We start from the raw sequence: 24786 nt of genomic DNA, 5'->3' as shown, positions 1-24786 counted from the left end.
TCAACAAAATACTTCAAGTTTTATTGTGTTTGCATTTATTAGTCAAATTCCGCATATTATTTTTTTCACATCTTTGACAATAATGAAATTCTAGGATCCAAACTTTTGATGATACCTTGGTCTTTCAATTTTAGGATATCATTGCAATGTTGAAATATTTCATGATCTCACATCTTAATGCTGCTATTGTAATACAATGCCATCCACTCTATCATTGCATATATCAACATCAGCATTACAATAATGGTAAGATCAGGTTCTGAAGCTGAAGTGATACTGCTCTAATGAAGCAGCATTTACAAACTAAATCTACTAGAACCACCAGTTTTTTGAAATTCAGACCTCATGATGGAAGTAGATAAAAAAGTGACTAACTACTGTTTGAACCTGCAGGCCAGTTGGTCTGTCGGTTTTGCAAATATTGTGAGAAAAGGTTGCGGTCCTCTCAAACTTGGCAGCTTGCTGTCTGATGCAAATGTCAGAGTTCCTCAAAGTTGCATTGTGGCTGCCTGAAATTACAGACATATCAGCTGTTGTAATGAAAAGAAGCTGCATCCCATTTCAGGAAAATGCGTGAAAAAGTGAATGGGTTACTAATGAGGGAACAAACAGACTTAGGCAGAACTACTCGCACTTTGGGCTAAGGGAGTTCACCTTCTGCACCGGAGTTTGCCGTTTGTGGCAAAGTTCATGTCAAACATTTAATGAAATGGTGCTACGTGCTTCAATATTAACGAAGCAATTAAAACAAAATCCATTCGGTGAAACCTTTAACATTTTGTCTTTTCATAATGCACAAGTTATAACAGAGGGGGGAAAAAATGAGACTTTTTGCACACAGACACATCTGAGTGATAAGAAGGATAAAATGAAATCCCTTTTCTCTCAAAGTCATTTAATAAAGATATAACTAAATTTTATAGAGTGAGACAGCTTGGATCCTTAACACAGTTATGAGACTGCAAAGTAGGGTTTCAGAATAACAGAAGGCTAATCTTCATGGCACGGGAGCACTTTTAATCACAGCTGATTGCTGTGAGCATCAATACCTATTTGAATTCCAAATTAAAAGCATATCAGATACGCAGAGTCATGAAACGGGACCTTTCAATTCGACAGTGGTGATCTAAATGAGATAACGGGTTCAACGGAGGATTTATGTTCAAACTACAGGTACATGAAAAAGTTACAATGAATAGAAATACTGAGGAACAATGCTCAGGTAGGCCGTATCCATTAAAGAAGAATCAGCTGGTACCTAAGGGACCCAAAGAGTGTCAAGAAAATAGTCCCATGCCATTATGTTACCACCGATAGCCTGAACATTGACTATACAGAAGTGTTTCTGCATTCATGTTTTCCCATCCAGTTCTGACCTCACCTTCTAAATGTTGGAGGTGAAACTGAGACCAAGTAACATTTTTCCCAGCTGTTGCGTTTTAGAGAACCTGACGGAACTGCACACCTAATAAAGCTGGAAGAGAGTTTGTGCAAGGCGTATCTCATCAAACTATACCGAAATGAATCACACTTACAATAACATTTTATCATTCATATTTTACTTTAAATATTCACACTTATAAAGGTGATTATATTGCCATCTCCTCAAGTATAATTTTTCATTTGTATGGTGGGGATTTTTTTGGTTTAAAAAGTCTTTTAAAGACCAAATGGAAACTCTAAACTTAGACTCTATGCAATTAAGTCAACGCTGTTATGATGGATTACATGCACCAGTGTCTTTGTGTCAGCCTTTTATTAAGACCGCTGTTATCATTATGTCACTGTGCTCTGCCGATTACAGTGCTTAAGGCCATTGTAACCAAAATGGAGGTAATTGGATGTAATTTGGGAAAATAAATGTCACTTTTACTTGGTTTACAATGACAAAAAAAGAGAGGAAATAACAAGTAGGAGATGATGTGTATAACTGCTGAACCAAAAGTTCAGCATTGGAAGGGGGTTAAAAAAGGGACAAACGCCCATACAGACTCATACATTCTTTAGTGCATTACCATTCCAGATATATACTTGTGCAGTTTACACTTTTACCTCAGAAGAAACCTCAGAAGAAACCATACATAGGCAAACAAAATGTGTTTAACCAGCTCAATCGTAATAGACAAATAAGTTAGGCAATTTGGTAGCATCAACTTTTTGGAAGTAGATGCAATGTGTGCCAAAGTGTGTGTGTATTTTTTTTAGCAGTGTTTATATAAAAAGTGGGACCACTTACATCTATCTTACATGGCCCAAGTAAGATACATTTCTCAAATAGTATTTTCAATTATACAAATCTTACAAAAGTCAGATATAAAACAAGAGACATTGTTAAAAGTTTTTATATGCTAGGTTATGAACATACAGCTTTACAAATTAAATAACTTTATTCAAACCGACTACCTGTTCGTTTTTTGTTTTTTTTTGCCTTGCAGAACAGCCCTCATGATCCTCCATGAGTCTTTACTTATTTAGGAAAGTCTGAATGGCAGCCACCCAGTTTTATAAAACATCAGTTAATGAGTCAGAGGAAGAGGATGATGGAATGAATATCAGAGTTAAAAAGCTTCTTCGTTCCCATTTCTTACTTCGCACATTTCCTTCGACCACATAACTTTCATAACGTTAAAACTGAACTTTAAAATTTTACTAATTTTGTCATGTTATGAAACAGTAATTTACCTGAGTAATTAAATAGCTTTTAGACGTTGGTGACAGGCTAAAGTGTAATGCAGTCAAGAGTGAGAGAGCACATTAAATATCACCAACTAGAACATTTCTGAAGAAATTTAAACTGGGGACTGCCAAAGTGTGCCCGTCGGTTGGAACCCAGCAGTCTGATGCTAAAATTAGCATTGTAGCATAAGGTAAGCTACAATGTCCTCAATAGCATGTGGAGAGTCACAAGCATGTTGAGAAACATGGACTTACTCCATGTTAGCTTATATACTAATTTTTGCTTAGTATATAACCTAAAATTAGCCAGAATGCTAATGTTAGCCTAAATGCTATCAGTAGCATGTGGGGCATCACTGGCATGGTGTCTTACAAGTGTCAATGCTCTCCTATGCACTGCAATGCAGGCCCCAATTACACTCTGATTATTTGTCTGACCATGAATACAAAAAGGATCACAATTTTTTTTTAAATAATCAGTTAATGAAGTATTGTATTTGCCACTGCTGTGTTTGTCAAAAAGGGAGTGACATAAAACACAAAATCTGACTGACTCATCAGAAGTAACCACATCAGAGATATTCAATAAAATGATCAAAACAAGCAAACGTGTTTCATGTCGCTTCAGAGAACACATGTGAGACGCTCTCCATTGCCAATTAATCATAACTCTCAAGTCGTGGCCAGTTGGCGCTGTGGTAAACGACAGTCTGTGGCTGACCCCGCTGATGCTGCTGTCACCGGGGCAATTAGAGCCCATAAATCCGTTTGCTACCCGGAGGAAAGTAGGAACTGATGGCCGGAGAAAGAGTAGGAGGTTAAGCCCGTCTCATTAGCGGTGCTACCACAATGTGGGGACATAACAGAAGCCATCTGCTGACAGTAGGGGTTTCAAATCACTGAGCTCAATGTGACATGAGTTCATCACAATCAAGACACCCATGAAGAAGCCTGAAGAGCATTCCAGCATGTCATAAAGCTCTTTTCACAGTAGATGTTACAATTAAAAACAAGGTCAAATACCATAACAGTCCTATTAAGTGAAATAAAAAGCAATTATTTGTCTGCTGAAATGTGAAAAGTGAATATTGGTGTACTAGTGTTAGATGCCTTTGCTCAAAGATCTTCATTAAAAACAGTGACTGCATGTCCTTCTCCTGCACGTTGCAACAGTAACCTCAGTTTCTACAAGGATACTTTTTTTTATGTTTGCATACACTTTACTTCAATTTTAATACAATATTTGCATTTAAAACAAGTGTTATTGTGCTACCGTTTTAATTTTGAGATAAAAATGTGAATGTAGACACTGTTAAAGTAACGCATACCACCATGGCTGTTTATATGGGCCGGAAATATTAGAAAAAAAAATAATACATAAAGTCATTTATAGGTAATCCAATGATGTATTTCCATACAACTTAATATTAAGTCAATACGGAAGAATTGAAAGCAATACTGAATTAAAATCGAATTGAACAGCGAGTTTCCTAACAATGCCCAGCTCTAATCAAGACTTGATATGCTACTGTGACCTGGGTCCAACTTCAGTGTTTGCTTAAGGCAATTAAAAGAAAAAAAAAAAAAAAAAGGTTTTGCAAAACATTAATTGCGCTGTCATGGAAAGAAGCTTTGTGTCACCTTGCTCTGTGAGGAGGCAGGAACACATCCAATCAAACACTCTCAGGCAGATGGCAACAAATGGAGGAGTTTGGCTAATTTGTCATGAAGCATGCACTTGAAGTATTTCAACAAGCTCAAGTATAAAGAAGGTGAGATGAGTCAGGCTTTGACAGACTTGTTTTTCATTGAAATAAATAACAATTTACCTCAAGCAAGTGACAGAACGCACAAGCTCGAATGCTGAATTAATCTTTTGGCTGCCTGTCACAAATGCACAAGCGTACAAAGGTTTAGCTGACAATGAGTCTGCTGAGGCAAAGGGGATGACACACTGGTCTCAAGTCGGCGTCAAAAATAAAACTCTTTATGCACCGCGGTACAAAGCAGCAGCTTAAAAATAAAAACCTGATGGCACCTCAGTGGTATCATCAATCTGGCTGAATCACAGGGTTACATCAGCTCATAAGTTGTTAAATGAGCTTTTTTTTTAATGTTAAATGCAAAATGAGTCATGTTGAAATGTTGAGTGTGAGGTTAAGGAAAGGTCAATAAGGCCTCCCTTGTTCGCCAACACGAAAACAGATGTCACTTTCCGCTCACCGGAAGGGAACTGGCAGCAAAACACTTCAATGTTTCTTGCTTTGTGACACAGGCAGCAAATACTGTCTGCCTTAGAAAGGAATACGGCATGCAGCAATCAACTGGATGAATAAAAGCGATATAATCTAAATCTAGCAATGCAATCTGTAGTCAAATGCCATAGCTGGAGATGCTGCTGCTGGCAGGAATAGGAAGAGGCTGAAAACTGCTCAGAGTCAAATAGAGGCCAGCATAATAAGCACAGCACCTGCTGCAAATAGCTGGTTTCCACACCCGCAAAAACAAATTCTGACTAATGCAAGTGCCGTTTAAAACAAACGTTTGACCCCAGTTTACCAGGAGACACTCAGATTGTTAAACAGCCAGAGGTGCAGTCGTTCTACCATATCCTGCAGATGCATGTGGGCAGGGTTCATAAGCAGGCTTTGCAGTTTTATCACATGGCCAGTACCTTGTGATAAAAGGTACTGGCAGTACATGAACCTATACAGACAGGTTCATGTACTGTCAGATTCAATGTTTGACACCTTGTTTTTCCACACAAGCAAGAACAACAACAAAAAAAATGTTACAAAAACAGAACTCAACTTAAGCATTCGTACATAATTGGTTCTATTTGCTAACATGGTAAAAAAAAAAAAAAAAAAAAAAAACATTTAATCTTCGGTGGTTCCAGAGAAAAAGTGTTTCAAGTATGATTCATTGTTCATTGCCGAAGGGAATGTCTGTCTGTTTCAGTCAGTTCAAGAAATAAGATTAAAAAAAATAAATAAATTGTATCCTCTTGCACAACATGAGCTCGAAACGAGCAGCTTGAGGAAACATTAAAGTTTTGCAAGAACTTTTGTGTAGTGCAATAACTGCAAGCTTCTAATGAAGAAAATGTGAGGTCTTTGAAGTGTAACTAAACCCCAAATCAACTTTTTTTGAAACCTTAAGAATTTTTAAGGGTGTTGTCTTTATGTTTTTGTCTTCTGAGTGTGTAATTTTCCTAAAATCATCTCAGTGCTGGCCTCCTTGGGCTGAGCGGAGGCTACTGAGGTTGGATTTCCCTGTTGGTTACAACAATACACCTTGGTTTGTGTCCACGCACTCTGGTGGAGAGTCAGGGCTTGGAATGATGAATGTTGCAAGGATGGCTCTTTAGAATTTCTTAGCTTTGCACTAAAATGATTCATTAGCAGTGTGGATACGGGGTGGAATGAGTTCTCCTCTGCTCTGACTGCTGCTGGTGGTATGCTGCAGGAAGACAGTGCAAGATAGATTGAAGTCTTTAAGAAATGGAAGGGGCTTACATGTTGCCATAAAGGTCTTCATTTACAAAAAAGTCACTAGATTTGTCACTAATTGCGTTTTCAAAAAAAACAAACAAAAAAAAAAAACAATGAAGGGGTCTGAAAAGATGCCAAATACTGTATAGCGAGAAGAGGATAAGTGTATTGGTTCTACCCACTTTGGTGGATTTTTTTTTTTTGTCTATGCATTCATCCATCCCTCCATCCATCCATCCATCCAAGCTACATTCATCTTACTGTCCAGCCATCCATCCTGAATAAACTCTGCCGGTGCTCTTCCACTCAAACATGTTAAAAAGACCTCGTGAGAGACAAACGGCTGAAGTCTTTTAACGATATATAGACAACTTGAACAGCAGCAGGGAGGCAGAATTAAGGGAGTATTAGAAAACACAGCACGTCTTCTGATGTTTTTCCAAGTCTTTTCATGAGACAAAAGAAGTAGTAAGGAAAGTAAAAATCTTAAAAGGCAGATATGTCTTCATCCTATCTGGAATTTTCACAGAGACGACAAGAAATCTACTTTGACTCGGATACATGTAGATGAGAAATACGACGACTACGGATTTTCACAGTCAATTTCTGATGTGTCAACCCCCAACAGTGCATCACAACAGGTTCTGTTACTGCAAAAGTCACTTATGAAAAGGAAATATTTTCAGGTGACATATGCACAACAAAAAGTTCTTGACTAAACTCCTGAACTAAAAGATGTATTTAATCTTTTTTTTTTTTTTTTTTTTACTTTATTTTAAAAAACAAACAAACAAAAAAAACTCAAGCAAGGCAACATTAATAAAACAGAAAGCTGCTGTGGCACAACAAGCAGCAAAGTAAAGAGATGCTGAGACTAAATTTGGAGATTAGCAGACAACATACTCCAAAGCATTTATAATTCATGCATTTGTTTGAGGCTGCGCTGACTGCTCATCTGATTGCTACACTGCTGAGGCCTTGTGCCGATATTTGCATGGAGAGAAAAACATTTTTGGAAATAAATAAATAAATAAACTCTCACTCGCTCCCCACTGCCGTTCCTTAGCAACAACAGAGATGGACGTTTTCATGCCGCTTTACTTTTTCGTGTTTGCGTTTGGAGGGCGTGTTAATTCAGCAAAATTTCACTCACTTGTTTTGCATCATGTTCATTATGATCCAGTCCGAGGGGTAGACGTTTTTCCCGATGAGATTTTTAAACATGATAAATGTTTCCATAAGGAAATCCTGTGGGAGAGAGAAAGTTGTCAAAATGAGAACAGTTATTTGTCTGACCTCATAAATCAGAGCACTGTGAAGAGGTCTTTATTAACATTCTATTTTATGAAGGCATATTGCAAAATTCTAAAGAGTTATGCATCTCTTTGTTTAGGTCACTAAACTTTTCCACACTTTGATAGGCTTTGAAGCATTTTCTTTTTTAAGTCTGTTGATGTAACATGACAAAATTTAAAAAAAAAGAAGTTTAAGTTGTTGTGTTATAAATTACTCTGAAAGAGAAGTTATGTTTGGCTAAAATTGGGTCATAGCTTTACAAAAATCAGTGATCAGAAACTGGTCACAAAATCTCTCAGTTTTAGGGAGATTTCTTCTTAACAGCTAAAAACTAGCAACGTAAATATGCAGGCTACTGGCATTAAATTATCTTATCTAGTTAAATGAATTTGTGTGAATAAGTGAGTTTGCACATGAAGAAAAACTGCAGAACAACAAAGTCATTCCGGTTACTGAAATGTGTGTGAGTCTAATATGTTCCCTTAACAGAAATCTGTCTCAAACATATCAGAAAACACTATTTTATGTGTTTGATAGTTTGTTTACAGGTCTGGAAAAGCATATGATATCTTTGTTGTTTATAATATAATGATACCAATCAGGATGTTAGCAAATATGAGTTTAATGAAATAAGGACAACAACTACTGCAGTCACGTAAGGTAAATCCCAAAACGACTCCTTGTATTTTCAACAGATGTACCTGGGAAGCTAATCTGATATCTGATCCTTGCTCCATAATCTCCCCAATTCCCTGACAAACTGATTTTGTTATTTATCGGGAAGGAGCAATAGAATGCTAATCTGGCAACAGCTACTGGAGAAATGCCGCTCCGAGGGCAGGATTATTTAGGGCTGAAAACCAAAATCATTGGGATTTATTCCTGCTCTCCCACTACATGCTGGCTGCAATAAGTAATCCATTTTCCTCAGTTTCTGTTGTTCATGTAGGACCCTGAAGGCAGGGTCTTTAAGAAATTCAATTTCATACCTCTAAACGGAGGACAAGAATTTACAGATGCCTCTCAACAAATAAGAAAAATTCAGAAAGTCAATTTACTCCAGTAATTCAATTCAAAAATTGATACACATATAGTATAGAGTTGCATCTTTTATAATTTATATTCTGCAAGTCACTATGATTAAGGTTTACAGTTAATGAAGACACAAAATCTAGTTTCTTGGAAAATTTGAGTATCATAAGGAGACTTTTAATACAGAAATTACATGTTATGACCGTAGTGTAGCTTACCTGGTCATGGTGAAGACTGCTGGCTAGACAGTCACTGACACAAAATCATGACAAAAAAAAAACCCGCTGCTGCCAAACAATGTAAAAATAAGTGAAAGCAAAACAAACAATTCTCAGAGCCCGTCAGACACAAAGTTACACCAACTTGTGAGTTTGGTAAAGAATTTAAAGAGCTCTCAAAAATAAGCACAAACACAGTAGTAGCGAACCGTTCAGGCTGATTTACCTTGAGAAGCTAAAAGAAATTTCTAAAAAAGGCTAAATTGTTATCACAGAACCTACAGCAGATTGCTGATATTTAAATTGCAAAGGCGCTACAATGAGAAAGAACGTGCTTTGGAGAAACCAAACAGAGCATTGAGGAAAGAGAGCCTCATACAGATGGTGAAACATGGAGCTGGAAGTTTCATGGTTGGGTTTTTTTGCTGCAGATCCACTGAATACATTTGACCATGTTTCAGAGGGTGCTTGAGGAAAATGTGACATCATTTGTCAAAACATTTAATCTCCAATGGAACTAGCCTATAAGGCTGTAGTCTATGAAAAAACAAACTTGACGAGAGAACGTGAAGTTGCTCACGCAAACGCTATTTTATTGGCAGTGGGGGAAACTGGCAACGCATATGGTGAGGTGGGGAACAGAAGGCGGAAGAGAAGGCGGTGCAGCTGTGATCTATAAAGGAGAAATTCCTTTCTGGTGTCTGTGAGAACAGTTCTATAAATCATGATTTTTTTTTTTAGCATATGGGCGTATTTGCACTTTTAGTATAGAACATATGCAGTGTTTTATAAATGAGACCTGACATCTTTACCTCATGCAAGGAACTCTTAAAACATCTCGCGTCTAAAAGCGGATTGGGGAACTTTCCTCAGACTGATGAGACATTGGTGCATGGCGACAAAAAGTATCCTACTAAAGGTTTTTCAGCAAAAGAAGGTAAGGTGAACTATTGTCGGGTAAGGCTTCCTATCGTCTTCTTCGTCTGGAAAACAAATTTTCTTCCAGGACTAAGACAACGTTCATTTGTTTAACTGCAACAAATGACTTTTTCTTTCTGAATATGAAAACTATATTTATTTATGAATCCAATTACCAAATTACATATGTATTAATCTATTCTATTGAGCAATACCCACAATAACAACCCTTCCGATTTTTAGCAACAGAAGAAGATGAAGGTTTTTTATTATCATGACCAAATGCAGACTGAAATATCTTATAGAAAAGGGCAGACATATTACGATGTACTCACCACCACGTCACTTCTTATCTTGCCAAAAGTGTTGATCAGATGACTGTAATGATAGTCATCCATCTGTCTCAGGATGGCAGTCATGCAGGCCACAAAGCTGCCCTGGAAACGAGAAGGAAGTGGATTCAATAAACAATCGGGTTTAAATCAAAGAACCAGGGAAGAATGACTCCGTCCGTGGCTCTGATTCTGATGGCTTCCGACAAGCTCCGCTGATTGGATCCGACTCCTGAAGCAGTCGCGGCCTTCCCCGGTTTGACGAGGTGGGCGACCTCACCTAGTGGGTGATCTCATTAACCTGCTGCCCTGCACTCCTCCGCTCTTTTGTCTTCACTGATTGTAAAGCCTGTGAGTTCCCAACAGCTCTGTTTTTAGCGCTGCAGTTTGCCGTCCGAGCTGCAAATTTGATGCCAATCGAAAGAAAAGTCAATCTGCAGCTGGCCGATAGAAAATGAGCTGATGGTGTCTGTCGTGTTTTGTCACTGCTTCACAGTATAAGCGCTCCTCTAATTATTAATGTAACAACACAGAGTGTTTTCTGATGAGACACTGTGTTGGAAAATTACATTCAAGGGTAATTACTCAAGAGATTTATTCAGAGAATCAAGATAATCAGCCACCGAGAAAAAAAAAAAAAAAAATCAAGAGCGAAAGAGAAGCAGGAACACAAAACAGGCAAAGTGATGATATTTGCTAATAAGTAAGAAAAGATGTGGAAGTAAATGGAAACTCGTTTTAACAAAAAGTTAAATAAGAGTTACTGACATTGTTCAGGAACAAGATGTGGGTGCTAATTAAAATTAAACAGCAGCTCTTCAAAGTGTCTAAGGTAACCTGGAACATCTGAAGCAATATTGTAAAAACAAAAAAAAGTTAGTTAAGACTCGCATGAAGAGCAAAAAGAAAAACACTACAGTTAGTCATCGTTTCGTACCACAAGATCTTGAACTTCAAAAACTTTAGACTTTCCTGACTTTGATGCAATATGCTGAAGCTAGTTTTATTATGTATACAAAGTTGCCTACATAAACCTTGAAAATGTAGAGGAGGTGATTAAATTAGCTAATCAACTACCGCTAGTCTTCATGCAAGCACTTATTAATAATGACAAACAAACAAACAAACAGCAAGCCCAAAACCTATAATACCAACACTGTGACAGATCAAATATTCTGGTAGGGGATTTTATGTTCTGGTCTTAGTGCATTTTATGATGTTCCTGATAAATATCCGAATGTAGTCTCTGCTCTATTGGCTAGCGAAGTTGTTGTCAGTCGATTGCCAAGTGCACCTTATGCCATTTTGAAGAAATTAGTTCTTCACCAAATCCATACCTAGGGGAAATCTGGAGAAGGGATATCATGATGAAAGTCGGGGTGGACAGTGAATTTATCATGCAAGCGATGTAACCCGGCGGCTTAATGGTCTCCAACATTCACAAGGCATTCAGTTCTGCTGGAGACTTCGGGTTCTTCTGCAACTACAACAGATCTGCATTCCAGATCTTATAACTAGTAGAAACTATTTCCTTGCTTGATGGAATAATGTTAATAAAACACAAATTGTCCTACCTTTACAATAGCCAACTGCATTAACTCGTTATGTTTGTTTCCTCCACTTTTCCTAAGGCCATACAATGCAAGAACCACTTCACTTCCCTTTCTGTAATGCATCACAGAAACGTGAGTGCTGCGAAATAAACACAGAAATGTTTTTCAGTGAAGTGAAGAGTAGAGAGGTTCTTTGACCAATGAGGGCTTATAAGCCTCAGTTAGCCTCAGCTCTTCAGCATTAAAAGCTAAGAAAGAATTTGAAAGTAGCACAAAGACAACTGTTCAAGCGAGCATATAAAAGAGGAAAATGGAAAGTTTTATTCTCCAAACTCAAGAACAAACTATTCATTCCCATACTCACAAATAGCCCCGTCACCAAGGGCGGCTGGATTTTTCCAGCAATAGCAGTGTATACGCAAGCTTGGCAGTCAATTTATTAATAAAAGAAGCAAAGGGCTTCAAAGAAGGCAACAATCTTCAGAAGTAATCGGCTCGGAGCCTTCTGCAGCATCTCTCCCGGCCAGGCAAAAAAAAAAAAAAAAAAAAAACAGAGGGTATCCCATATTTGCTCATTCGCGGCATCTCTTCAGCTGTGAATGAATCCTCAAGATAAAACGCCCTCAGCAAACTTTACACGCTGTTGGCATGGGACTTGCAAAAAGGTTCCGAGGCAACACACAAAAATGTAAACCCCTTAAGCTGACTCCTAGTTTTCATTCAAGAGTGCCAAAGGAGAAGTGATGTAGGTGACTTTATTCCTGAAGACTACCAGTGTCCTTTGTTTAGCTTCATCTCTCTTACAATCGTCTATGGAAGGAAGCATCCCCAGAGCACAGTTTTGCTATGAAAATCTAACCGTAGGGATCGTGTGTCTGGGGGTATGAGCAATGTTGCTTTTCCACAACAGTTGTACATTGCAGTGGACCCCCTCGTAGTCGCGGTTCAGTATTTGCTGATTCACCAATTTGAAGATTTTTTTTCATACAGCACATCTAAAACATGCTGAAGAAAATGCATCTTGGGAAGATTAAACGCCGAGGCACAATGCTACTTGACACACTAATGGTTGACGTTTGCAAAAGCAGCCAGTCCAGGAGTGCCATTCATTTTCCTTGGCGCTGATTGAGTGAACTCCTAAAAGCGGTGATAAGGAAGACTGTGGATGCCAGCTTCAGCACTAATGGTATGCAATACTTAGTCAGAACTTATAAAATATGCATTTATAAACTTTTTAAAGGATTTGCCGATTTCAGCTCTTTGTAGGCTGTTGTGATCCCCAACTCTGTAGGGAATTAGGGATGTAAAAATGTATTTGCACATCCTGTCATCTTCTGCTGTTGTGTTTCAACTGTGCATTTCAAGGACTATTAGGATATATTTGTTAGAACTATTGAAATGTCTTTCATTAGTAGGGGTCTCAACTTTTTGTGGATTTTACTTGTTTCGGTGACAGTTGTTTTATTTAGGGTGTCTCCATTAAAAGGGACAGGATATATTGGCCCGCCACTTATCAGAGTTTCATTTACAAAAGAAGTTGAAACAAATGTTACTTTGCTTCTGATACATAAAATGCAATGAATGAAAAATGATTCAAAAAAAGGTCAAGAGGCATAAATACTCCTGCTAAGCACCGATTTCAAAGTACTTTAATCAGCGGATGGTGGAGTAAATAGAGGTGATAGATCTTGCAAGTACACATCTAGATCTAAATATAAAACAGAAACACATGCCACAGAAGCTGCTTAGGGGTAATGAAAGGAAAAGATGTGAGATCTGTCTGCAAATTGAAATATTTAGGGTCTGCAGTCCAGTTCACAGTTGCCCAGTTCAGTAAAGTTATAATCTTTCCACTCATCTCACAGTCTGTGCAGGTCTATTAAAGTGACAAGCTGTGTATGGAGTAAACCAGAAGCTCTCTAAGGCCAGCCAGAGCTCTTGTGGCTCATCTCTCCACTTTTCTCACTGGAATGACACCAGTAGTGTTACCATGACAACTCTTTCATTTTAAACAGGGGAGTTAAAGGAAGGTAGGTCAAACAAGGCCTTCTTGAGGAAAAAAAAAAAAAAAAGAAAAAGATTTGGAGATAGGACAAAATATTCCTCCGCACTATTTCCAGAGTCTATCAATTGCCTCTTTGATGTATGTATGAGGATATGTGAGAGAATTGAGCTAAAAAATGTATTTGCACATCCTGTCAGGCCTAATAACTCAGCGGTTTCTGTTTTTGGAGGGGGGTGGGGCAGGTTGAGCCAAAACAAAGTTAACTGACCAGCATTTTTCTACATGTCATGCAAATTTCCAGCAATGTCATAAGATTAAATTATTTCTTATTACATAAAGAGTAAAAGAGGATCCAACATGCATCAAGATATATAACCTCCACACCATTATACTACAAGCCTGAATTGTTGATACAAGACAGGATGGATCTATGACTTTATGTTGTTCATGTCAAATTTGTAACACATTTGCAAAAATTTTTCCAATCTCTTATTGGCCAGTTTTGATAACTGTGAGCCATTGTAGCTGATTTGCTGTGCATTTAGAGAGTATTCCAGATATATTAGATATCAAACTGGTCATATGAGCAAATGTTGCCTTGTCATCTTGAACCTGTTTGCACATTTCATTCCGACATCAAAAAGACATCATGCAAAGGAGATATTTTCTCCCTTTTTTTTTTTTGGATGATCCTCATTAAATCAAAAATATGATTTTTGACCTCAACTTTCTGAAATGCTCAGATTAGCATATTGGCACCGACAACATTGCCATGATCAAAGCCACTTAAATCCTCTGTCTTCCCAATTCTGGTGCTCAGTTTGAGCTTCAGCAAGTGGTTTTCTAAATGCTACAATTGGGTGGCAGGTGACTGCTTGTTTCAACAAGCGGTACTCTACCTAATGCAGTGGCCAGTCAGTGTATATCTACTTAGGCCCTGGCATTCACCAGAGCGAGCAGCAGTGTCACTAGGGAAAGGGATGTTTGGTTTCCACCTTGGACCCGTTACCACCTCAACCTGATTTCATGAGACGGAGACAATGGATAGACGCTGACTAAGAAACTCTAACAGTTTGTGGACGTACTGTGATGGGGAAAAAAAAGGGCTTTTGTGTTAGAAACATAAATATGATGAGTTGTGACATCAGATTACATAAGATAATAGGAGAACCTCGAGGAACCCCACATGTGATCTTTATTCACATACAATCGTTGCCAAATGATGTCCCAGATTTACAAGTGAGATCTGAACCAATCTAGCACTATATGGTTCGCACCACCTTTTGACAGTGTCAACCAGTATCTTATGGTGAACTACACCCAACACAAAAGTTTCAGCTGAATCACTGTTAAGGTGTGTGTCATCTAAGACAACCTCAGTGCTGTGTTTGAAGTAAAACCAACTGGAAAGGACTGAAGAGATCGTTTTTGTGTATTGTCAGAGATATTATACGAAAATAAGTACATGCAATCAAAATGTTTGTGTTAATTTCCTATAGTTGTGAAATAACCCGAATAAGTTCTTGGGGAAAGAAAAAAAAAAAGAAAATGTCAAAATTAGTTTGATTCACAAGATGAGCAATAAAAATAGGCACCGTGTATCAGACTCAAGGGTCACAAAACCTATTAACATACCGCTACGATGAAGATGCAAAACATCTACCGTTCTTTCGGAAAATAAAGGAAACTTTGCTCCTGATATCAATCACCAGTTCTAGGAGCTGTAGATTTCCCAAACCTAGACTCAATATCCATCTTATGCTTGAGGGCAAATGAAACAGAATTTCAGTGGAAATGAAAAATCTGTGATTAAAGGACAAAGCCAGATGCATCACAAGCTGCTATCAAGCTTGTGTCTGTCTTATAATTCATCTCACTTCAGCGCCTGACAGAAGCGAAGTGGGGGGGCTGGGAGGGGGATGTTTGCACAAGCTGGGGAGGGCTTTTGCATTAGCTGATCATTGTTTTAGGCCTTTAATTAAGCCAGTGGGGAAATGGCACGCCAGTCTATATTGAGCCATGTCCTGAGCTGCCACACATCTCTGGAGAGGAGAGTACGAGCAAAGGGAGCAGAGAGAATAAAGAGAAAGAGGGTTTGATGACCACCAGCAGTCAAAATGACTTACCTATTCTATTTTTACTCTCAGCCTGACACTACATGACTTAGCTGGCTGATTACGAAAGGAAATGACGTGCAGACAGAATTCTTTACACGTGTGATGTGATATTTTAAAAAAACGGAAGGAAGCTATACTTGTGTGAATAAATGATTGCACACAGGAAATTTATAAAAGAAGAAGGGGTAACCCTAATGTAATATGTTTTTGGGAGAGGGAGATTGTGGGGATGTGCATATTCCTTCCATTAACAATTGAAGTCAATATTTGACTATCTTTATTAATAAATATTGTTTGGTTTGATCTGAAACCACAAGAGATCTCAAACATAAAAACACAAAAATTCTACTTCCACGTATTATGTTGAATTCATAGCACAGTAAATCTCTTGATGTGGACATTTCTCTGCAACAATAGCTTTATTTAATTAGTGAAAAATGTTAGAGTGCATTAACTGACCCACACAAACCCCTCATGCTCCGGTAAATCCACCCTGTCTGCCATTCTGATAGGATTGGTGAGTAACTTCTTTCCCCCTCCAGTCAAAGATTCCCGCTTGGTGACGAGCATACGAGCTTTGCTGTGAAGGAAAAATGTCCTTCGCTCGATTGCACATGTTAAAGTTTCTTTAGGTGAGTGTTTCTGTTAAGGTAAACATAATGAATTCATCCAAGGAGGTGTGAAATGCCCCTTCAAAGCTTCCGTACACCGCAAGATATCAGGAATCGATACAAACCAGAGTTTTCTCTTTTGAAATGAGAATGCGTAAAGATGTCTGCTGCTAAAAAAACAAACAAAAAAAAAACAAACAAACAGCATGTGGATAGTTTTACCTGTCCTCTGACAAGTTCCCTCCTCGATTGAATGGAAAGAGGGCTCTCGCTGCCTTTCTGTTGGCCTCATGTCGGAGCCAAGTGGGTTTGCTGAATCATGCACAAGTGGCCAAGTGCAGTGTATTGTATGTGTCAGCTCTGCCTCTATTTTACAAGCCAGTGCGAGAAGTGCTCAAGGGCTGCTGTTCTTCCATCCCTTTCTATTCTTTGCCTGTGCAATTTGTATGCAGGTGGTATTCTACTAATAATTTGACAAAAACTGAAATCCATATTTCTTTTTTTTGTAAGCTAGCACCAAGGAAAGACAACGCATTTGATAAAATGCCACTTTCTTAAAAAAAAAAAACAGGACACAGGTACTTGGTTTGTAATCGAAATATACTTCTGTGATCACCATTTGGATACATTTAAAGATTTAAGATAGAATGTGCTAAATACAGGTAAATCCCATAAGAAAAATGTGTTAGCAGTTGCAGAAAACTTGAGACTGGAGGAAAGGTTCTGCCTCCAAGAAGAAAGCAACCCATCCAGAGCTACAATGTAGGTAGCTCAGTGCATATTTTTGTGCTGACATGGCCCAGTCAAAGTTCACACTTTGGTAAATATGCTTAAGCCCTCCCTTAAGAGATTTTTAAATTCCTCTTTTGGTGTAGTTTTGATGAAAAGACCTTTAGGAATTGCAGCAGAAAGGGACACACTCCCTCTGACGTATCTGGTGGACACGTTTTCGGCTTCTTGTCAGTGGCAGAGACTTCCTGTGGCATTGCTGCTGCACAACAGACACACCAGATCAGCCTCTAAATTCACACACACGCTCTCTCTCAAACACACACAGCAGAAAAAAGGTTAAAAAAAAAAATCTCTTCCTTTTTCTCTCCTATGACTGCTGCGCTACCAGGCCAGAATAAACTGACAGCTCTCGTCTCCTTCGAGGAATCCAACTCAACACAGAAATGACAGTCAACTTTCTCGCGCATGTTGTGTGGCTGAATACACTCAAAGCAGCTGATGTGACAGACTGGTAACAAACCCGGGTCAACTAAAAATGCAAATATTCGCAAGGGAGGAAATGCAAATATTTGCAATTGAGAATGGTTGAGAAAATAAACAATGTTCCTCTTTTTTTGGCAACTACTGCAAATTTTGTTCCAAGAAATAGAAAAAGTAAAAGTTAGCATGAAAGCAGAACAAGCTTTCGGCAAAAAGACAATGAAAACTTGAGCAGTATTTCAGTTGCACCTTAAAAATGAATGGCATTTGTCAGAAGTGCAAGGTGGAAATGTCTTTATAGAAAGGAACAAAGGTAGGCCTGGTTTAGGAATAAAAAACATTAAAGCACATGATATTTAACAAGGACGGCAATTTATAGCCATTAAAAAGTGACATCAATTTGGGTAGTAAAATACCAGACATTGCCACTGTCACATTATTACTGAATATATTCAGTTTTCTCCTGTGCTAAAATTGCAGCCTCTTGCTGCTTGGCAGCGCAATAACAAAGCTTTGAGGTGGATGTGTTATTGTCAGTCTAAAATAAGCAGCCAGTTTGATACAACCGTGTTGTGCACTGTTAAGCACCTGGCAAACAATAACTCAGGAACAAATTTCTTTTTGATCTTGAAAGCTCCTTTGAGTTTTGCACTTGGTCAAGTATTTGCAGATTTCTGCTATTCACAAGCGGCCGTGGTCTCCAACGCCTGCGGATACCAGACGTCCGCTTAGTCAATGTGTGCTCTGTTGTTCTCCATGGCTCTGGGACCTGAATAAACTATTTTTGCACACAAGTTAGCTTCTGTTGCCTGCCTTTAAACAGAAACATGGAAAATAATCTCACCGACAGCCGTTTTCTCCAACACAAATTATGTTAAATATGAACTCTCCTGAACAGCAGAAGCAATGGATGGAGAAGAAATTTAGCTTAAAAAAAATGTGAAGACTTCTAAGATAGACTTTTCTCTGGCTCTCGAGGAATGTAGTTTGAGACCACCGCTCTAAACTATTCATATTAGAGAGAAGTACCTCACGTGCAGCTAAAACAAGTTTGTGTTGTTTCATGTGTATTGCTCAGTGCTTTTAAATAAAATGAGATTGGAAAATTGAAAGTGTACTGTTGTCCTCTAACACCTGACAGTGCCAGTTATATGCATATATTTATAAAAAAAAAAAAAAAAAATGGTATTAACCAATATCAGAATTGGAAGGTCTGGCTTTTTAAAGACCTGTGATCGATCAGAAGACTGCAAACGGCAGACTTTACAGATAAAGCCTTTTTTTTTTTTTTTTTTTAGGAAAATTTCACTTTTAAGTCTAGTATATCTAAAAAAAAAAATATGTAAGAATGTTTGATGTTTTTTGTTATTTTATCTCCAGGATCAAATATTTAAATGAAGTTAAGTGTTTTCACCATATTAAGCATAACCTGGAACCCATTGTTACCCCTCAGTGGACCCCAGATTGGGAATCACTGACCTTGAAAACGGTTTCCTCCCAGAGTCTACCTTTCTTCAAAACTAGTTTGTATGATTATTTTGATAAACAAGAAAGCAGCAATTATAAAAAAAGCAATCAAAAAAATATATAATTTTAATAGACTGAATAAAGGAGCTGACAAAAGATTTGATTAAAAATGGGGCTACAGAACAAGCCAACCATAAACGACTATAAAAAGCACATTGAAGATCCAACAATTAGAGATAGTTTGCTTTATTTCTGCCCCTGTAACTAATAATACACACAATGTCTTCACAGGTTCTGAGAGGTGAAAGATCTAATACTTTGCTGAAGGAAAGCTGTGAAGCTGTCTGCTGTTCTGTTAAGTAGTGCTATGAAGTCGTTCACATATACAGACGCATACACACTCGGTAGCAGCTGCTGTCTGTAGAGCCGCAGCTCATTATCATGAGACCTGAGGCTTCCAGCAGAGCTCGGGTTTTCCCCGACACAGAAGGACAGCGCCGTCTCCAAAAGAGTCAGCTGGTTTCTCACACAGCCACTCTGATGTGATTAGGATTTTATGGAGTGGGGGGGATAATTTAACCTTCTTCCTCCTTTTGTTTTAGGGTTCATATCGAGTTTTCATTTCAAAATGAAAACTTTTAACCACTTTGCTTCTCAAAGTTTTGAAATCTTTTTTTTTTTTTTTAAATCTACTTTGTAAAGTTAAGTGATCTGGCTTTAAGTATGAGTGCAGGCCTTCTGTTGTTCAGGGCCCTTCATCTGCACTGGCTCAACGAGGAATATTGGTGTGGTATTGGTTGTGCATGTTTAAAATCTCAAAATGGAGTCGCATGAACACAAATGGTCAGAATCAATTAAGTTCCATTTAGTTCAGATGGATAGATGGATGGATGAAGAGATGGATCCATGGATGAACAGACGAAAGGATGTATGTAAAAACAGATGGACCGATGAATCAAAGAACGATGAATGAATGAGTGGAAGGAGCGATAGATCTATTAATCCCATATTTTGAACCAGTGAATAGGGAATAAAATCTGAAAATACAAACATTTTCCACACTCTAATTTCCTTTTCCATACTTTTCCACATCTTGAAGTTTTTTTTTGTTTTGTTTTTTTATTCAAATGCCAGCCCTTTCCTGTCGAAGAATCCATTTGTTAATCCATTCCATCTATGGCACACTACAAAATCTAAGTAGGTTTGGAAAGAAAAACAGATTTCCTTGTGAACAAACAGGCGCTAACTACTGCCTCGCCTATGACAGATGGATAAATAGCTGAGAAGAGATCAGGCAAACGAGCTCCAGAGAGCGAGGGACAAGCAGATGGAATCGTCTTCCCACACAAAAGGAGAAGAGCTCCAAGGACTTGGAAAAAGTGAGTTGACAGAAGGTGAACGGTCTTGTAATGAAACTCCGAAGAATGATCCCACCTGACAGGCACGGCTCGATGGAGATGCCGGGCAACACAATGGAATTAAAGACACAGGTGTGCATGAAGACCGGCACGTCAAGAACACATCTGCTGCTGTCTTTGATGCAGAGATGCCCGAAAGGTACGACGTAAGAAATACATTTTTTTGTAAAAGTACAGCAAAAATAAAACTACGAAAAACTTATCGTGATCACCTGGAACTTTATGAAGCTGCCAGATGAAGCCAAACCTTGGAGCTCTAGATCGCAACCTTCCCTCCTCCCTCCAACTCTGCTTCCCATACTCCCTCCCCTTTTCACTTAATCTCTCCCCGTCTCTCTCTTTCTCTCCCTCTCTCTCCCTCTCTGTGTGTTTCTCACCCACCTTCATGCACACTCAGACACACAGAAAAAGAGGAGAAAGCCAGACAGCGGAACTGCGACGGCATGATGGGGATATTCTGCCTGCGTGGGATCCGCCACTGAGGTGTCCGGAGTTCAGCTACAGCGCGCGCGCGTGAGCGTCCCTACGTGTGCGTGTGTGTGCGTGTGTGTGAGAGTGTGTGTGCGTGTGTGAGCGAGTGTGAGCGTGCATGCATTCAGACGTGAGTGAGTGAAAGCAATCGGCACGGTGCGAAGGGGCAGAGGAGTGTTGACTCAGTCCGGACGCCACAGGATCAGAGGACGCGGATGTGCGACAAGTACTCCCAACAGCTGCTGCCGCCGCCGCCGCCGCCGCCGCTGCTCCGCATGCCTCCGCGTCCTCTCAACTTCTGCCATGGAAAAGCCTCCTCTTCCAGCTCGCCTCTAATCCGCTGAGGGAAACGGGCATGCAGGGGCACAAGCGGGGATCTAGGATATCGCATCTTTTACGTCAGCATCGCTCAGTCTGAGGTGAGTTGCGCCTCTTTGCTCTCGTCCTCTCATGTGTTTCATCACTCAGTCTGCATCCGCGAGAGAGGAAAGTCTGCTCAAACAACCTCCGGATGGAGGGGAAATCCAGGAAATGTAGAAGTCTTGAAGATGGTAGCGAGGAATATCTTTGCAGAAGATTTCCCCTTAAGGTCATCCGATGAAAAATTAAATATGTTTAGCAGAAGAGAATATCAGTCTTGAAGATGGGGTAAATGTTGAAGGGGATTTGCTGTAGGATGTACTTCAGAGAAACTGAGTTAAAATATGTGAGGTGAGTTTTTAAATTTTTTTTTTTTTTTTTTGCATCTGACATTTTTGATGCACATTCAACTTGACTGAATCAGCTAAATAGATAAAAGAGGGTCTAACATGATGCTGCAATTTCCTCTCAATGTTGCAGCTGCATGAGATGGAAAGCCATCTAAAAAATAAAATGCAAAACTGAAAGACAAAGCATTTCCTTCAAAAATTCAAACCAGCTTTTTGCACAGAACGAAAAGGCAGTGAGAGCTGACACTAGAAGATAATCAAGGCATCTTCTTATAGATCGGAAGTAGGTGGGGTTTGCAGATGTGTGGCGAGGAATGATGAAGAGAAAACCTTCATGTGTCCAATGTCCTTCAGCTTCCACACAGCAAAGCCAGCACCAGTCACAGTCATCCTCACAACTCTCCTCCCTTCCATCGCTCTGTCTCTCTTTCAACCATGGCTCTTGTCATTGCTCTGACGCCATCTCCCCCCTACGGCTTTGGTTCACTTTCAACAAACCCAAAGAAAAAAGAAAGATGGAAGGAAAAAAAAAAGAGATGAACGACAGTATTTTAAGTCTGAGAAACTGAGCAGGAAGAAATATTGACCCTTTCAATCTGTTGGAAACTGGAATGTTTCTGCAGTTACAAGCTCCGAAAGGAACTTATTGGGTAATTTTTCATAAGCCCCACCCAAATCAGTCAAATGGAACCAATCTGACAACATGAAGTAGGTTAATACATCTCAGAAAGCAACAATCTATGCCCTCGGTCTAAAGACATTCAGGTACAGATGTGAACAAAGTCACTGACATCCATCATTTAGAAGAAAAACATTTTTGAAACTACAGAAAACCGCAGTTAAAGTCCTTTATCCTTAAACAAGAAAACAGTGTTCAGTGGTGAATCTTCCCAAGAGTGATCAACTCCCAAAATTACTCCAAGATTGCACCACTGACTCACCAAGGAGATCACAAAAAAAATAAAAAATAAAAATCAGAACATGTGAAGCACTACAGACCACATTTACCTTAGTCAGTGTTCACGAATCAGCAAAAAGAATGAAATCTATTTCTTTCACCCAACTAAAAGGCATTTAAAACCTTTTGATGGATATGGTTAGTGATATGAAGCATTTAAGTTTGAGTAAAAAAAAGTCTATTTTTTCCTCAAGTCTGAGTGTTTTTACATTCAGCCTGCAAAGACTGCGTCCTAACGAAGGTCGGAGTGCAACTCCACCTCGCATGGCCGCCGCCTCACCGGGACGGATGCTCATTCATCCAGAAAACAAATTACTGCCCTATGAAAGAATGATTGCTTCTGGAACAAGCCAGATGTTGCCTTTCATGTGCTAATAGGATTATCAATTAACAGTCTGATTTTTTTTTTTAACTGAGGGAGCACCATGAAGCGCAGGTGAAACGTGCATAAGGGTGGCTGAGGAGGAAGTGTGTTTTTTTTTTTTTTTTTTTGTGACTGATGCTGTACGTCTTCACGCCTGAGCTCTCCCGGGTGTTTGGTGTCGGTGTGAGCTGGGGCATGTGTGAGTGTGTAAAGCATGTGTTTCACTCTGCTTCGTGGTAGCGGCCCAGTCAGCAGAGGCGACAAATGGCCCAGAGGTCGATACGAAGAATTGGTGGAATTTATATCGTCTTTAAATGAGCCAAGGCAAAACGGACCAAAACAGACGGACCAAAACGCCAACTTAATGGCTTTCTGAATTAGATATAAACATATTTATTAACTTGATCAAGTTAAATACGATTTGTCAACTTTAGTTGATATATTTTCACTGACCTAACCTTATCTTTCTTACGGTATAAAGTAAACTTCATAGTGCACATTTATGTCAAGCAAGCCTCAGCAGAAAGGGGTTTTAGAGCAATAAAAGAAAAAGTAGATGGAAAAAGAAATCTGTCAATAGACACATTTAAAACAACAGTATTTTCAGCCCTTGTACGCAATATCTAAATATTTTAGAGTATTTAAGGCTTAAAACTTGGTTTGTTGAATTTAAGAGTCAGTAAAACACTACTGCAAGAATGATCGAGTTTGAAATATATATATATATATATATATATATATATATATATATATATATATATATATATATATATATATTTAAGAGACATACAGCCAACATAATTTCTAAGTATTAATTTGGCATTTTACAAAATCAAGTCATTTTTCAGCACAAATATCTAAACAGATAAGGGCAAACAGTGCTGTGGGTCTGGTTGCTATGGGATGTGGGGAATAACTGCTGGGCTAAAAGAGGAGATGTTTTGTTTTGTTATTTTTCGCAATGGCATAACTGATTTTATGAAATCACTGGAACGACAGAGAGCATCTGGTTCATCACTACAAATTGGAGAGGCTGCAGCAGTTATAAGAAAAGGAAAATGAAAAGAAAAAAAAAAAAAGGAAGAGAGGTTGTGGGAACCCGGGAGTCAACAACAATAAATAGTAATAAATACATAAACCAACAAGCCTAAATGAACTCTGCCTGCTGCATGCTCAGTGATGAAAGAAGCAAATGCGAGTCAGAGTTTCCTAGCTGCTGCATGTTTTCCAGAGCAAGGTTGGAGATTTAATAAATAGCTCTGAGGCTATTTTTAGACACAAATTATTGATTCTCAGACGGCGAAGAACAAAACTGCGGGGTCAACATCTTTGGGGATGACAGGTTAATTGTTAAGCAGAGCCAAATATTTTTGATCTATAAGGCCAGTCAGAAAAGTTAAAGGGTTGATTACAGTTACCTCTGCAGGAATTAAAATGCAATTATATTAAAACCAATGTCACCCTTTAAAGCATTGCTATTTAGTAGCACTCGGCAATAACATTCACCTCATTAATGACTAATACTTACATTTACAAAGCAAAATAAGATGCAGTTCTAGTGCAACAGTTAAAGAGCCACAAAGGAGATAAACAAGCTGCTTTTGGCAAAAAAGTGATTCATAAATATCCCGTTGAACTTGTCCATAACTGCTTATTGAGAAAAAAAAAAAGAATGTTTCGTAGTAAGTATCTAATTACGGTGTTATTAACTGTTTATAAGAAAGAGAGAGAGAAAGGAAGAAAGAGAGAGAGATCCGTTAGGCCTCGTTCTGAAAGTAGAGCTGCTGCTCCTACACATCAAAAGGATTTAGATGAGGTGGTTTGGGAATCTGATCAGAACGCTCCCAGCGCAGACCCAGAACTTACTGGAGGGACTTTCCCCCCCCCCCCCCCCCCCCCCCCCCCCGCTGCGCCTCGTCGCCGCGCCCCCCACG

The 24786-nt window shown here is 38.9% G+C and overlaps 2 protein-coding genes across 5 annotated transcripts in view; one reads left to right on the top strand and one right to left on the bottom strand.

Moving 5' to 3' along the window:
* Positions 1-24786, bottom strand: part of dock1 (dedicator of cytokinesis 1) — a 233970-nt gene that overhangs the window by 68990 nt on the left and 140194 nt on the right. For all 4 annotated transcript variants that reach the window (XM_015028394.1, XM_015028395.1, XM_015028397.1 and 1 more), the window contains 2 exons: positions 9970-10071; positions 7324-7418 (listed from right to left, as the gene is read on the bottom strand). In XM_015028394.1, coding sequence (XP_014883880.1) covers positions 7324-7418; positions 9970-10071 — 197 coding nt within the window. The remainder of the gene's footprint in view (positions 1-7323; positions 7419-9969; positions 10072-24786) is intronic.
* The window catches only part of insyn2a (inhibitory synaptic factor 2A), a 43981-nt gene continuing 39898 nt past the window's right edge, over positions 20704-24786 (top strand). Inside the window, exon 1 of the mRNA XM_015028399.1 lies at positions 20704-21239. The gene's annotated coding sequence lies outside the window, so the exon portion shown is untranslated. The remainder of the gene's footprint in view (positions 21240-24786) is intronic.

The sequence above is a fragment of the Poecilia latipinna genome, unplaced genomic scaffold (genome assembly GCF_001443285.1).
Source record: "Poecilia latipinna isolate Pla-1442-1.1 unplaced genomic scaffold, P_latipinna-1.0 Scaffold123, whole genome shotgun sequence".
Taxonomy (NCBI): domain Eukaryota; kingdom Metazoa; phylum Chordata; class Actinopteri; order Cyprinodontiformes; family Poeciliidae; genus Poecilia; species Poecilia latipinna.
The sequence above is the reverse complement of the archived record's forward strand: the minus strand, read 5'-3'. Positions and strand labels throughout refer to the sequence as shown.